Source organism: Columba livia, chromosome 9, assembly GCF_036013475.1.
Source record: "Columba livia isolate bColLiv1 breed racing homer chromosome 9, bColLiv1.pat.W.v2, whole genome shotgun sequence".
Lineage (NCBI taxonomy): Eukaryota > Metazoa > Chordata > Aves > Columbiformes > Columbidae > Columba > Columba livia.
The window spans coordinates 21,044,578-21,060,702 of NC_088610.1; the positions used below are offsets into that span (position 1 = coordinate 21,044,578).

General features: G+C 53.7%; 1 protein-coding gene across 1 annotated transcript; it reads left to right on the plus strand.

Annotated features, from left to right (window-relative positions):
• The first annotated feature begins 6,274 nt into the window (after positions 1–6,274).
• CFAP410 (cilia and flagella associated protein 410) lies at positions 6,275–14,578 on the plus strand. The gene is made up of 7 exons (XM_065074245.1): positions 6,275–6,425; positions 7,503–7,521; positions 8,182–8,228; positions 9,940–10,169; positions 10,769–10,940; positions 12,102–12,195; positions 13,622–14,578. Exons 1-7 carry the CDS (start codon positions 6,349–6,351, stop codon positions 13,745–13,747), a joined length of 765 nt encoding a protein of 254 aa, XP_064930317.1. The 5' UTR covers positions 6,275–6,348; the 3' UTR covers positions 13,748–14,578.
• The last annotated feature ends 1,547 nt before the right edge of the window (positions 14,579–16,125 follow it).

Genomic DNA, 16,125 nt, shown 5'->3' on the forward strand with positions numbered 1-16,125 from the left:
CCGGGAGGCGAGGCCGCGCCACCAACGGGGGCAAGGTCACGCCCCCCAAGCGAGGCCACGCCCCCGCCGGGAGACACCGCCCGCGGGTTTTGGCGGGAGCCGCCGGCGGTCCCAGCGTGGGGTCCGTTCCCGCTCGATCCCGGAGGGGTCACAGCCCGAGTGGCCTTCAGAGGCAGCTCCAGTGCCGGTCGTGCCCGCCCGGGCGGGGAAGGCTGCGGTCAAGGCCGGGATCGACGCTCTCCCTGCGGCGTTGTCCTCCGCAGCCCGCGGGAACGGTTTAAAAACATCAGTGTAATCGCAAGAGGCTTTTTATGCACGAGGGTTTTACAGCGTTAGTTTAGTGCGGGGCGGGTTTGAAGACGGGGATATTTCTGAAATAGCCACGTGAGGGCAGCAGAGCATCACTTTTGCTCAGTCCTGGAATTAAGTCTTCATAAGGCACGTAGCGCTGCGTCTGCGTGCAGAGAAACACCTTGTTCTCCATCAGTGACCGACTGTTGTCACACCCCTTTGCTTTATTTTGTTTTATTTCAAGACAAGCAGCACAGGTAAAGCACCGTCATCCCCGGGGGGTTAACGCTGCTCTGTGCAGGTACCAAACACGGACACCCCAATAGACGGCACTGCCATGAACTTAAAAAACATTTAAGCGTGAACTTAAAATACATTTAAGCAAAATACTGATTTAATCCTCCTGAAACCACCACTGACAGATACGTTTGCTGATGATGCCGAACTGGGAGGATGCCCCCGAGGCTGCGCTGCCATCCAGAGACCTGGGCAGGCTGCACTGGGCAGAGAAGAACCTGATGAAGTTCAACCAGGGCAAGTGCAGGGTCCTGCACCTGGGGAGGAACAACCACAGGCACCAGTACAGGTTGGGGGGACCTGCTGGAAAGCAGCTCCGCAGAGAAGGACCTGGGAGTTCTGGGGGACAACAGGGTGACCATGAGCCACCAATGTGTCCTTGTGGCCAAGAGGCCAACGGTACCTGGGGTGCATTAAGAAAAGTGTGACCAGCAGGTAGAGGGAGGTTGGAGGTTGTTCCTGCCCCTTTATTCCACTCTGGTGAGGCCACATCTGGAGTTCTTGGTCCAGCTCAGGGCTCTCCAGTTTAAGAAGGACAAGGAATTACTGGAGAGAGTCCAGCGCAGGGACACAAAGATGCTGAGGGGTCTGGAGCATCTTTGTGCTGAGGAGACACTGAGAGAGCTGGGGCTGTTGAGCTGGAGAAGAGAAGCTGAGAGGGATCTGATCAATGGGATCAATATCTCAGGGTGGGTGTCAGAGGATGGACCAGACTCTGCTCAGTGGTGCCCAACGCCAGGGTGAGGGGCAACGGGCACAGACTGAAACACAGGAGGCTCCATCTGAACATGAGCAGAAACTTGTTTGCTGGGAGGTGCCAGAGCCTGGCCCAGGCTGCCCAGAGCGGGTGTGGAGTCTCCTTCTCTGAGACATTCAAACCCCCTGGACCCACCTGTGTGACCTGCTCTGTGACCCTGCGTGAGCAGGGGTTGCACTGGGAGATCTGCAGAGGTCCTGCAACCCAGCCAGGCTGGGATTCTGGAATCCCTCTCCACAGCTGCTCCCACAACCATCTGACACACCAGCAGCAATTGTTTTCCTTCACTTAGATGCATTTTCTGTATAGTGAGAGTTGGGATAACGCTCTGCACACCCCTGCACTTGTGCTGTTAAACGAGCAGTGAGCAGCGAGCTGAACAGCTTGGCACCTCTTTTATTAATAACTCCAGATTTTTTTTGCTGCTGAGGTTATTCCCAGCGCCATTTGCCGCACAGACTTAAGAAGTGGCAGCAACGCGCTCCAGCAATAAAAATATAAAAATGCCAGACAGCAGCGAACGGCAAAGCAAGGGCAGTGATTTGTCTGACGGCTTTAAATGTCGTGGAGCTCTGGCACTGCAGGTTTCCAGGTGCCGACTCCTGGAACACCCCGAGGGGATTCCAGCTCCTTATTCTATTAACCTTGACACTCATGAGAAGAGACAAGCTGGAGGCCGCTTGGCTGCTTTCCTTCTCACTCCCTGCCCTGGAGCACAATGATGAATTTATCAACCAAAAAGGAAGGTGAGCAGTATTTTTGCAGCTTTCACTGATTTAAAGATACTACAGCTTTTTTTTTTTTTTAATGCCACTTTTAGATGGTTTCATCTCAATCCTTTGCTGGCGTTACAGCACTGTCAGTGATACACACAAAGCCCTAAGGAAGAGTGGAAGGATGTAGTCACAGAAAGCACCACTGTGTTTATTGAATCATTCAGAATTTAAGCCTGGAAAAATCAGTTTTCCCCATCAGCTGCTTGTAGTGAAAGGGCACAAGGAGAGGTCTGTATTTATAAAGCTTTATAAAGTCCTTGATCCTCAGAGGGGGTCTTGTGGCTGTAAAAGCCAAATCTCTGCCCGCTGCAGAGCCAGGTGTTGGCCACGGTGTCTGCCCCCCATCCTCAAACTCTTCCCCCTCCCCAGTGGGACTGAGGAGACAACATGGGGATAAATCAGCTGGAGTTTGGGGCCTCTCGCTGCAGCAGGAACTCCAAGGGTCCCAAAAATGCTCTGAGCAGAACAGGCTGCCAAGGAAAAGGGACAGCGGGATCGGCCAGTGCTTCTGTTCACATTTAAACTCGCTCAACCAAGCGGTAGCCAAGCAAACCTACCTTGCGGCAAACATCTGAGCTCGCTCGTCAGCCTCCGCGGCGGTGACGCAGCCGTGCGGGATGATCCCCAGGAGATTATCTCCCGAAGGCACAGTCTTGCCTTTCCCTTTGCGCAGGGAACGCAATCCGATTTAGGAGATATTTTCTGGTTTGCTTGGGCTATTTCCAGCTTGCATTTCCGCAGCGTGAATATGCATTTGTGGGAGTCCTGACCATGCTCTCCACAGCGGTATTCCTGTCGGGTTTTCTAAAAACCACTTGTGCACCTACAGGAGCCGTCTCACACACGCTACATCATCTCCAGTTACAATCGAAAATCTCAGCTTGTGCAAAGAACGCTTAGATGTGACTCGGGTTCAAGCGTGACTGTCCTCTCTGTGTTCATCTCCATCTGCTCTTTCAGTGGCAAGGTGAAAAAGGTTTTTATTATTATTTATTATTGTCTGATCCCACTCTCCGATCCCGCTGTCCCTTTTCCTTGTTGCCCTGCTCTGCTCAGAGCATTTTTGGGACCCTTGGGGTTCCGGCTGCAGCGAGAGGCCCCAAACTCCAGCTGATTTATCCCCGTATTGTCTCCTCAGTCCCACTGGGGAGGGGGAAGAGCTCGAGGATGGGGGGCAGACCCTGCAGCCGACACCTGGTTCTGCAGCGGGCAGAGATTTGGCTTTTACAGCCACAGCACAGCTCCGGGTAGCATCCAGCCAGGACCAAGGGGCGCAGCGGGACGGCGCTGGGAGCTCACCAGAAAGCTGCCCGAGAAACTGGACCGTCGCCCTTGGCAGCAGAGCCATCATTAATGCCAGTTCACTAATTAATTTTGAGCTGGCTCGCTCCCTCGTGTGGTTTCTGGAGAGCACGCGGGGGCAAGATGAGGCGCGGGAGCTGTCGGGTCGGCTCTGAACCTGCAAACATGTCGGAACCCGAGGGTGCCGCTGGAAAATCAGCATCTTTTCAGAACTTTCAGAAGCGCGGATTTTTTTCACAGGCCGCAATTCACCACGCCAAAGAATTAGCAACCCGAGTGAGCATCACTATTTGCCTTTTACATCATAAAGATCTGTTTGTCAAAGTAACCGTTTTTCCTCATTTTGCATTACTCATGGGAGTGGATTTTTCCTTTACTCAGATTACATGTGATATCTATTAGTCATCCAAAGCTGTTCATCGGGCTTGCTCAGCAGCCTGGAACGGCACAAGACAAAAAAACTTCCATTTTTCAACATATTTTACAAATCCCATTAGTATGCCATTCACTCATTTGGTACGACAGCTGATCAGGAGCAGAAAAATACCAATTAAAATGTATTGAATATATGAGGTGACTTCCATTCCATCAGTCCTGAAAAGAAAGTATGTTGATGGATTTATTAAAAAAGTATTATGTGTAACATCTACCGCTGGACAGAGTGAAAGTGTCATTCTGGGAGCTATTAGAGCAGCTCCATGTCACAAACCAACATTTTGTTCTCAGGACTTTTCACTTACGCTTTGTTCTTAATCTTTAATCTTCGCTTAAATGTTCTTAGTCTTTGTTCTTCCATGACACTGACCTCCTAATGGGGGTAGGAAGGAGGGGACTGAGCAGTAAAACTGGGCTGGAAGGGACATTTCCCCTAATTTTGTGTTTTGTTTTGTTTTCTTCAGGACGAAGACGTGAGGGAGCTTTCTGACCCACCTTGAGCTGCATGTTCTGCCTTTTTTGCAAGTTTTTTGGTCTGTTTACAAGGGAGGGACCATCTTAATCCCTTCAGGATGAATCTCACAGCATCGCACCCTCTGCAGAAAGAAGCGTAGTATTTTACTTTGATTATACGCCAATCAGCAGGATCACAATTCCCAGGTAAATGTGTTCATACAACAAAAGGAACTGATAATAATGGGCTCTGCAAAGCACTGTGAAGGCTGGAAATCACTCCTTATTTCGATATTTCAGCTGTAATCGGGGACTGGCTCTGTCGACACGGCCAAGCACTAAAATCCAGACTGCAACAGCACCGTTTCTATCTTGTTTTAATGACAGCGTATTAAATAAAGGGAAGAAATACTGACAGAGCTGCTGTATGGGAGCGAAGAGGAGCCTGAATAAAGAATCCTCCACGTGGCCCTTCCTCTTCACTCCTAATTTTGAGGAGTGAATTGAATACTGGTACCCAACTGGCTACGAGGACAGCAAGCCGCTGCAGTGAGGTTAGCTTTTAATAACAGAGCAACTTGCTAAATAAATAACTCCCAAGTTCTTGATTTAATGCTTTCTATGTTAGCTCAACATGACAGGGAGGTCATTTTAAGCTGCGGTTTGGCTCCCTTTGCTCTGCTTCACTAATTCTGTGTTGTTTTTATTCTTCAGGAAGGAGAAAGGCAGGAGGGACCTTTCTGACCCACCCTGAGCCGCGTGTTCTGCCCTTTTCGCAAGTTTTTTGGTCTCTTTCTAAGGGAGGAACCCTTCAGGATGAGCCTCACAGCATCATATGCTTTTCTCTCCAATGCACTTTACACATCTATATGCATTATTTAAGGTCTCTCCTTTTCGAAAGACCAGGGAGAAGGTTTGCCTGAGATTATTATTGATACTGCTTGCTGTATTAGACTGGGAAACATATAGAAAAACATCGGGAAACTCCACATTAACCCCTTATTTTGGGTTTTATTAACCACACCTCTTCTCCAGGCCTTTTCATTCCAGCTGCCCCAGTCCAACCAGTGAGGGTAAACCCCTGGAGATACAAAACGGAGACACATCATCACATGTATAAATGTACATTTTATTTATGTACACTTCATATATAGATGTATATAAGGGTATATAGAAAGATATTTAAGGGTATAAGGTTATATACTTGAAGAGAAGGTGCCAAATTAATGTACACAGTGATTAAGTTACAAAAGCCATACCCATCATTAACCAATTGACATAAATACTTTCTGACCACCTGCAAAACGAGGGGATATTTTTCAAGTTTTAGATCCTTCTCTATGACAAGAGGGAGACAGAAGATTAAGTAATAACATTGTTTAGAAGCAGAGTGCTTAGTTTTTATTTGACTAATAATTAATAGATGTAAGAAAGAAACTAAACAATTGTAACATCATTAATTATTTCTTAGTACAGCTGTATGTCAAAATAGTATAGGCGTGTGCCAAAATTTTCAAAAGTTGTAATGCATATGTAATAATTATATGAATATAAGCATCCAGTGTTTGGAGCGTTTGTGGAGGACGATCCCCAGAACGTTGTCAATAAAGAATGACACTCAACAGTATAATTATCTCTGCTGTTAAGTTTATTTCTCCGTTTCATACTCGTGTAAAGTTAGATATAAACATGTATCCGTAAAGGCGTGGCTATACTCATGTGTAGATATAAATACATATCCATGGAGTCGTTGCTATGCCTACAAAACACTCTCTAACAAGATGCAATGATAAAAATTACAAGTAAATATGATGGAATTAAATAAAAGCCGCCCCTCGGGCAGGCTCAGGGCGGCAGCCGGATGGAGGGCGGGCAGAGCCGGGCACCGGGCAGCAGCACCCCGCGCTGGGGAACGGGAGCCCGGGAAAGGCCGATGCTCCGCGGAGCTCCCGGGCCCGGCCCGCCCCGCCCCGGCCGGGAGGAGCCTGCGCGGGCGGCGGTCCCGCCCCTGGCGCCGCGGCCCGGCCCGGCCCGGCCATGAGGCTGACGCGGGCGGCCGTGCTGGCCCGGGCCAAGGCCGCCGCGCTCGATGGCGTCCGCCGCCTCAACTGCTGGTGGGCGCCGGCGGGAGCGGCCCGGGGCCGGGCGGGAGGGGACGGGCGTGCGGGGTGTGGGGCCTTGGGGGCGTTGGGCCTGGGGACAGGCAGCGCCGGGTGAGGAGACGCAGGCAGGGCTGGCGTGGGGGTCCAGGCAGGGGTGGGTTGAACAGGCAGGGCTGGGCTGAAGGGACAGGTAAGGCTTGGGACACAGGCAGGGCTGGGGTTATGGGGAAAAGCAGGGATGGGGGGGACAGGCAGGGCTGCAATATGGGGAACAGGCAGGGCTGGGATATGGGGGACAGACAGGGCTGGGATATGGGGGACAGACAGGGCTGGGGTTATGGGGGCAAGCAGGGCTGGGGTGAGGGGACACAGGCAGGGCAGGGAGTGCTGGCAGGGGTGGGTGAGGGGACACAGGTAGGTCTGGGGTTATGGGGGGTAAGTAGGGCTGGAATGTGGGGGACAGGCAGGGCTGGGATATGGGGGATAAGCAGGGCTGGGGTGAGGGGACACAGGCAGGGGTGGGTTGAACAGGCAGGGTTGGGATATGGGGGACAAGCGGGGCTGGGGTGAAGGGACGGGCAAGGCTGGGTGAGGGGACAGGCAGAGCTGGCATATGGGGGGCAAGCAGTGCTGAGGTGAGAGGGCAGATGGGTTTTGGGGGACCAGCAAGGCTGGGTAAGGGGACAGGCAGGGCTGGGGTTATGGCGGGCAAGCAAAGCTGGGGGTCAGGGACACAGGCAGGGCTGGGGTGGGGGTGCAGGCAGGGGTGGGTTGAACAGGCAGGGCTGTGGTGAAGGGACAGGTAGGGCTGGGTGAGGGAACAGATGGGTTTTGGGGGACAGACAGGGCTGGGTGAGTGTCGGGCAGGCCTGGGTCGGGATGTGGGGGACCGGCAGGATCAGGGTTGGTGGGGACAGGCAGCCTGCGGGTGGCACAGCAGGACCCACATGGGCCATGTCAGAGCAGCTTTGCTGGGGACAGGCTGGAGGCAGTGGGGGTGCGGGCACAGCAGGGGGGCTCCCAGTGACCCCCAGTGTGCTCCCAGTGACCCCCAGTGTGCTCCCAGTGACCCCCGCTCTCCTCCCGCAGGGGCAGCCACCTGACGGATGTAAGTACCATGCCGCCTGCTCCATCCCACCAGGACCAGCCCCACGGCTCTGGCTGCCATCGCAGGGCCCCAGCCCATACCAGAGCAGAACCTCAGCGGGGAGGGGACGCGTTACGGGGTTGTTGAGGTGCAGAGGAAGGCGCAGGCCTGGGTTCGGGCTGGCCCGCTGCCAGCGAGCTGCAGTGCTTTTCAGGGCCGATTAACATCTCATACAAAAACATTTAAAAAGGGTGGTGGGTTTGCTGTCGTTTGTGGAGAATGCTTGGAGTTCCTCTCCAAGTCCCAGCACAGACCCGTGGAAAGCAGCACCCTGAGTCCCACCCCATCTGTTTGGCACTTTGGGTGACATTCTCTCTCTATCAGAGGGCTGTCTGGGGTGAGAGGGATCCCTTCATGCGTGTGATGGCTGGAAAACCATCTCGGAGCCTGTGGAGTTGCTGGAGCAGAAGAGCGACGTGACGCTGGCTGGTGTCTGCGCTTCCCCTCCTGCTGACTCTGCACCCGCTGCGGCAGCAAATCTCTGGTGCTGCCAAGCTTGGGTTAGACTGAAGCCACCCTAGACTCCTGTTCTTGCTTGTTTGTGATTTATATTGCTTTTACTTACATTGTTTTTTTTTTTCCTGGGAGTGCTAACTTGCTGTTTCGTCTCTTCCCACCCAGATATCAATATGCCGGGATTTGCCCAACATTGAGGTGATCACATTCAGGTGAACGTCAGGCCACGGGTTTTGAAGAGGGCAGGGAAAATGTCCTTTCTTTTATGTCTTGATGTCTTGCCCTGCATTTCTTACCACCTTTCTGTAGTTGTGTCTGAGCTGCCCGGCTCCTCATGCCTGATTTCACAAGCGGCAGACATGCAGAAATGATTATTCCTCTCCTGGCTCCTCTGCACCTTTTCCTTTGCTCCTTGGGAAAATAATCCCTGTTTTCAGAAGTGTTAAAACCTCTTTAGATTGTTGCTTCCTAAGTCCTACCCCGGGGTTTGGATGGGATCTTCTGGGTCTCCATGTAGGGCCAGTTTGCTTGTTGAAATGCTTCTTGGAGGTCATACAGATTTTAATTTCTCTAAGCCCCCGCCCAGCACACCCATCCTTCACCTGTCCTGGGGATCTTGCAGAGCCAATATATCTGGAAATTTGAGCTTTTTCCCTTGGCAACCTTATCTGCGTTCTCCTTAAGTGAGTGAGAAACTGCTGCAGAAAAGGGTGCAAGAGTTTGGGGGAAGCAAAGGCCACAGCAGAGAGGAGAGCCTCCTTTTTTAAATTACTTCAGCTGTTTAAATATATTTTTGTTCTGTGTGAAGCTCCCAAATGCCCCTTGCTGGGGTGAACCTCATGGTGAAGCCGTTGCAGGGCAGGGGGTTGGAAAAGCGCTGTGCTCCCCCCAGAACAGCCCAACGTCGGAGGGACAGGCATGCTGGGCCCTGACCCTCCCATCTCTTGGAGGCCTGTATCTAGTGCAGTGCTTCAAGGGTCAGTACTGGGACCAGTATTATTCAATATATTCATCAATTACTTGGATGAGGGAATAGAGTGACTGTCAGCAAGTTTGCTGATGACACCAAGCTGGGAGGAGCGGCTGACACTGGAAGCTGTGCTGCCATCCAGAGACCTGGACAGGCTGGAGGGTTGGGCAGAGAATGAAACAGAACAAGGACAAGTGTAGAGTCTTGTATCTGGGCAGGAACAACCCCAGGTTCCAGTGTAAGTTGGGGAATGACCTATTAGAGAGCAGTGTAGGGGAAAGGGACCTGGGGGTCCTGGGGACAGCAGGGTGACCATGAGCCAGCACTGGGCCCTTGTGGCCAGGAAGGCCAATGGTACCTGGGGTGGGTTAGAAGGGGGTGGTCAGTAGGTCAGAGAGGTTCTCCTGCCCCTCTGCTCTGCCCTGGGGAGACCACACCTGGAATATTGTGTCCAGTTGTGGCCCCTCAGTTCCAGCAGGACAGGGAACTGCTGGAGAGAGTCCAGCGCAGCCACCAAGATGCTGAAGGGAGTGGAACATCTCCCGTGTGAGGAAAGGCTGAGGGAGCTGGGGCTCTGGAGCTGGAGAAGAGGAGACTGAGGGGTGACTCATTCCTGGGGATCAAGATGGAAAGGGGGAGTGTCAGGAGGATGGAGCCAGGCTCTTCTGGGTGACAACCAGTGATAGGACAAGGGGCAATGGGTGCAAACTGGAACACAGGAGGTTCCGCTTAAATATGAGAAGAAACTTGTTCGGCGTGAGGGTGTCAGAGCCTGGCCCAGGCTGCCCAGGGGGGTTGTGGAGTCTCCTTCTCTGCAGACATTCCAACCCGCCTGGACACCTTCCTGTGTAACCTCATCTGGGTGTTCCTGCTCCATGGGGGGGTTGCACTGGATGAGCTTTCCAGGTCCCTTCCAGTCCCTGACATTCTGGGATTCTGTGATCTCTCTTCAGCGTGAACAGCATCTCGGACCTCGAGCCACTGCGTCAGTGCCAGAACCTGAGCGAACTCTACCTGAGGAAGAACAATATTGCCAGCCTAAGTGAGCTCTTCTTCCTCAAGAACCTGCCCCGGCTGAGGGTGCTGTGGCTGTCGGAAAACCCCTGCTGTGGGTCGGATCCCCACCGCTACCGCATGACGGTGCTGCGGAACCTCCCCAGCCTGCAGAAGCTGGATAACCAAGGTGGGCAGTGGGAGCTGGGACCCAGTGACATGCTGGTTCCTCATGTTATGGTGTCATTTGACTCCTCCTTGAGTCAGGACTTGTTAGACTGATTGTCTCCTCTGTGAGATTCATAATTTCTAAGTGGTTTTCTCCCTTCCCTGCAGCGCCCGAGTTCATGTTAGCTGAGAGAGGCTCGTTATAGCTGAGACAGTACCGCTAATTAGTGTTTTCTTAGAGCTGTCTCCTTTGCTGTGGCAAAACAAAGATTCTGTAATTGGACCTGCTGTTGTAAAAAAAACCTAAAAATGAGAAGATTATCCGCCTGGTGACAGCAATTTGGTGGCTTTTGGAGCCTTCTCCGGAGACAAGACATGGCAGAGCATGTTTGCATCCCTCCCTGATATCTTTCCCACTTTGATAGACTGGTGAGAGCTGCCAGTGTTCTCCTGTGTGGGTTTTACTTCAGGAGGAGCACAAGGCCGGTACAAAGGATGATTTTTAGAGCCACCCCCTGCAGTGTAGCCCTGCAGCAGCAGGACCTGCCCTGTTACAGGTGCCGTCTTCTTCCTGGGCTGCTGGAGTTCACCGCAGTGGGGTTTTGTTTTTGGCTTTTGCAGCTGTGACGGAGGAAGAACTGTCCCAGGCGCTGGTCGATGGTGAGGAGATCACGGCCCCGCCAGCCAGGGGGAGCGTGGAGAACGGCTGCCGCGAATCCACGGGGTCCAGCGCTGCGGAATCCACAACGGAGACCGCGAGTGAACTGCTCAACTTGAGCCTGGAGGAGACCAAGTGAGGGCTTGCTCGTGAGCTGGTGGGATTTTGGGGCTGAACTTGTGTGTAGCAGGACAGGACCCTGCCATCCAGCCCGGATATTCCGGGGGCTGGTCCCACAGCTGGGGCAAATTCCTGTTACTCCAGTTACTGTGCTGGTTTAGTAGTACTGGTTCTGGATCTGCCAAATGGGCTCTTCTGCAGGTGGGGACTTAACTCTGCAGTGTGTCAGCTGTGTGGAGATGGAGCCTCTTGGGAGTGTGAGCTCAGCCCGGTTTCTGTGACGCTCTGGTGCATGTCCTGTGCTACAGCAGTGACTGTCCCCTGTGCTGGGCACTGGGGAGGCCAAACCTCGAATGCTGGGGGCAGTTTTGGGCTCCTCATGCCAAGAAAGATCTTGAGGTGCTGGAGCGAGTTGAGAGAAGGGAACACTCGGAGCTGGTGAGGGGCTGGAGCACAAGTGTGATGGGAGCGGCTGAGGGACCTGGGGGTTTCAGCTGGAGAACAGGAGCTGAGGGGAGACCTTCTGATCTCTGAACTGCCTGAAAGGAGCTTGGAGCCAGGGGGGTCGGGCTCTGCTCCCCAGGAACAAGCACCAGGAGCAGAGGAAACGGCCTCAAGTTGCGCCAGGGGAGGTTGAGGTTGGATGTGGGGAACAATTTCTTCCCCAAAGGGCTGTGGGGCATTGGAACAGGCTGCCCAGGGCAGTGCTGGAGTCACCATCCCTGGAGGGTTGGACAGACAGAGATGAGGTTCTCAGGAACATGGGGCAATGCCGGGGTGGGGGAACAGTTGGACTTGATTACTTTGAGGGTCTCTTCCAACCAAAATGACTCTGTGATTCTCCATCAGCGTGGCAGCACATGCTGTTCAAGCAGGTTTTTACAGGGTCTGCAGTCCCAGTTAGCACTGGGCACAGGAATGTCTCATCCCAGGGGGAGCTGGGAGCAGGCTCCTTGTGTCAGCTGGTTCATATTTTATAGCTGTGAAGCTCCTGCCACACGTGGGAGCTTTGCTCAAGCTGCTGTGTTCTGTAGGTGGTGATGGTGAATAGATGCGCCTGGAGTTCTTCAGTGAAACACTTCTTGCGGGTTGCCCGTGATTAGAAAGGGTTGGTGTGGCAGAGTAAGGTTCTCCTAGCTGGTCATGATAACATCTGCTTTTCCTCCTCTTCTTCAGCAAAATTCGAGAGGAGCTTGGTATGAAGCCTGTTCCCAGGGATAAATTTTCCTCATTTTCACCTCGAGAGACAGACTGCAACCGAAAGAACAGAGTGAGTATCATTCAGAGACCAGATTGCATTTTATCATGTGCAGTGCTGGGCCCCACCATTTCAGAAGGTTACAAAGGTCCTTGAATATGTCTAGAGGAGAGCAACCAAGCTGGTGACAGGGCTGGAAGGAATGAGGACTCTGGGGTTGTCTGGTTTGGAGAAGAGGAGGCTGAGGGGTGACCTGGCTCTGCAGCTTCCTGAGGAAGAACATGGAGAGGGAGGTGCTGAGCTCTTCGATCCAGGGTCAAGATGCACAGGAACGGGTCAGAGCTGAGCTGGACTTGAGGAAGCATTTCTGTGCCGAGAGGGTGGTCAGACATGGAATAGGGTTCTAGAGAGGGGGTCGGTGCCCCAAACCTGTCAGACAACACCAGTAAAAATATGTTTGAACTTTTGTTCAGCCCTGGAATGGTCGGGCAGTTGGACTAGATGGCCATTGTAGGTCCCTTCCAGCTGAAATATTCCATCTTTAAGACATCATGCAATGTAAAGAAACCCTGCTGGAGTTTGTCCTCTGGGTCTGTCTGCTCATGTGTGTCCCTTCCCTGGGCTTGTGCTAAGAATACATAGCTGGGAGCAGCTGAAACAGGCTGGTGGGAAGGAGACCGAGCTTAGGGGGTTCCCCAGACCTCTCCATGGTGTAGCCTTGAGTGAGAATCATAGATCTTGGCTGTTCAGCTGGGAATTAGTGTCTCCTGGGCTCAGTGCCACTCCTTTAGTTGGTGAGGTGAGATCTAGACCTCTTTCTGATAGATATCTCTTTTGCCTGTGATCTCTCTTTCATTGATGTTTTAAACATACTCGAGTGCATCTGCTTTGCAGCACCGTGGGTAGAACCACAGGCTCTGGCCTCTGGGAAAAGAAGATATTAAACAAGGGCAGGCTCAGGTTGGACATGAGGAAAAACTTTCCCTAGAAGGACAGTTATTTAGAGAAGCTGCGGAATCTCTCCCTGGAGTTTTTCAGGACGTGGTTTGACAGAGCCATGGTCTGGAGTCTTCTGTCGGTGGGAGGCTGGGCTGGGACATTCAAGAGTTCCTTCCAGCTCATGGTTTTGTGGTTCTACCAGCTTTTGCAATTCCCCAGCTCAGAGGGTTCCTGCCCTTTCCCATCCTACACACAGTCACGCTGGAGGGAGAGGGCGGCTGCTCCTCAATGTGCTTTTCCTTGCAGAATCCAGTTGGGAGGGTGGCGGGGAGCCAGAGGTGTGTGGGCAGCCTGCGTGGGACTGGGTGGACTGGTTTGCCCTGCATTCCAGTTCACACACCAGTCACTGCCCACGTTTGCCCCGAGGGCTTCCAGGATCTGTCCCTGGAGCTGCAGGTGGTGGGGTTCCTAGAAAGAGCACTTCTTTGAAAATCAATATCCTTTTCCACGCTGGCGTTAATGTGTTTTGTATAAAGCAGCGTCTGTTTCATCTCAACAGAACAACGTCCTCAATGCCATCCTGCTTCTCGTGAAGGAACTGGATGCAGAGGGACTGGAGATGGTCCAGCAGACGGTGGGGAGGAGGCTCCAGGCCTTTCGGAAGAAGGAGCTGCAGGAGGAGTGACAGTGCCTGTGACAGACGTCCCCAGAGCCCCCCAAGGGACTGGCACGGGGGGTGCTGGCTGTCCCTGCAGCTCCTGACGTGGCCCCTGGCTCTGCATGTCCCCGATCTGCCTCTTGGGAGCTTTGCTTGCGTAGCTCCGTTAATGTATCTCCCATCGCTGTTCGATGGGAGCTGCAGGGGAATGGGCAAAGCAGAAGGGAGCAGGGCTGCAGGGAGAGGTGCTGCCACGCTCTGCGATCGAACGGTCACGGCAAAGCCGCTGACGGCCTGATATGTCACCGCTTGCCGGTGGCTCCCTGAGCCTAACCCTGCGCCAGCCTCTTTGCGTGCAGCAGGCTCTGCAGGCAGCTTCCGCCACAAAGATTTGGTTTGTTTGGTGAAATCTTGTCGGGGAGACGCCGCCTGAAGTGATCGCCAAGAACTGTCTGGTGCTGATTGCGAAGGTCAATGTCAAATTCTTAATTTATCTTCAACCCCTGACTTCCTCTGGTCCTCGTTAGTGCACGCAGCATGGGTTGGGTGGCCCAAAGAGCAGCTCAGTGCAGTCGCGGTGAAACAAACACCTCTCCCAGCTCCTGAATGCTCAGCTGGGCTCTCACCCCCACATGCCCTTGCAGGCGTTAAAGCAGCTTAAAAACACTTGATGTCTGAGTAAAAAGCCCCTGTGCGTTTTGCAGTTAGGAGAAAAACACGGCGAGTGTTACTGTCTGGTTTGCGCAGGCATCGGGGGTGGCATTTAACTGGAAAAGCTGCGTTTACTAAGATTTTATGGAGCTGTTAAACACCAAATCAACCATTGTGACATACCAAATAAAACCAGCTATCCCTCGAGGATGTGTATGTTGTGGCCGGGGTTCAGCAGATGACTCTGGGCATTTATTGCTCCATTACATCTGGTTCAGGGCTTGTATTGTTGGCCCCACGGAGCAGGAGGAGGCTGGGGCCCCCGCATCCTCCCGCTTCACCGGATCTGTGAAACGGCTCCTCACCCTGTCCAGTGCTGTTGACCCTGCCCAGGGCTGCTTTTCAGAAGCGCTGTGTGATTTTTGGAACCTTTTTTTTGCAGCCACAAGTCCCTGCTGAGCGCAGGAAGCAAAAGCACTGCTGAGCAAATCTCGCTTGTGCCGAGTCTGCCCGGGCAGGATGTTGGCACCCGGGACATGGGACAGGAGCCCTCGGGGCTGTGCAGGGCAGCGTGGCCTTTGTGTCCCCAGGGGTGTCCCTGTCCTTGGGGATGGTGACAGCCCTGTGTCCACAACCTTGTTCACTTGGCCGTGGTGGGAGCTGGACCCTTGTTGCTTGAGTGAAGAGTTGTGATGCCTTTAACTCCCCAAGTGACCTTGTTCTTCTGCCTTAAACCCAGCTGCGTTCACACAGCTGCTGTGATTTATAGCACCAGTTTTCTCTCAACAGCCCAAGGGACTCACCCATCATCACATCTGCATCGTGTTGCGCCAAGTCCCCTCCCAGGCTTGTCCCCGCAGCAGCACAAGTCACTCCTGTCCGTGCTGGGGCTGCTGTTTGGGCTGGACACCCCCCAAGCTTTACTGGGAGAGCGATGGCATGTCACCGTTTGTCACCGGGGCTGGTTTGTGGCACGATGGCCACGGCCTGAGGCTGCTCTGGCACCCGCTGCACAAGTCGAGCTGTTAATCCCTGGCTGACAGCAATTTGTCCCCGGCAGAACTCGCCGCCTACGTGCTGCGCTCATCACGCTTGGCCGGTGCTGGTGTCACCACTGCCAGGCGGGGTGACCCGCGGTGTCCCGGGGGAGCCGGTCCCTTGGGCTCCGGCCTCATCACTGGGGAGCTGGCAGCCTGCCCTGCGCTGTGGGACTGTCACAGCGTCCTCTCTTTGGGGACCGGGCTGGACGTGCCACCATGTCCCCTCCTGCTCCTGCTAGGGTGGGTGTCCCCATGGGCTGCGCCTGTTGCTGTCACCCCAACAACTTGGCACTCCAGGCTTGTTTTTTGGGAGGGGAAACAAGGTGTTAGGGCTGCAGTGTGGGAACACGTCTGTCCCCATTCACACCCTAAATCTGGCTGTGGGTCTGTGCCAGCCCCCTGCAGTGCCCTCCCTGCTGCCGAGCCCACCAGGCTGGAGCAAACGCAACCTGGAGAGCCAAACGCCCAAGGACGAGGCTCCACGTGGGCTACGGCACAACCGCGGGGCTGTTCGGCGTGACTGGCTTTTGTCCTGACCTGCCTCAGCAGGAGATATCGACCAGCAAGAGCAAACGCTTCCCGGCCATGGAAAACGCCGGCGGGTGCCGATCTGGCACAACCGGCTTTCAAAGCGCCCTCAGGGACTCAGAGGTGAGCCAGGTGTGTGTGAGGTTCGTGACTGATGGGGGGGGTCCCATTTGGGGATCCTTGAAA

Coding starts and splice junctions, on each gene's coding strand:
- CFAP410 (XM_065074245.1), top strand. CDS start 6,349: ATGAGGCTGACGCGGGCGGCCGTGCTGGCCCGGGCCAAGGCCGCCGCG. Junction 8,229..9,939: donor ATTGAGGTGATCACATTCAG/GTGAACGTCAGG, acceptor ATCTCTCTTCAG/CGTGAACAGCATCTCGGACC. Junction 10,170..10,768: donor GCAGAAGCTGGATAACCAAG/GTGGGCAGTGGG, acceptor TGGCTTTTGCAG/CTGTGACGGAGGAAGAACTG.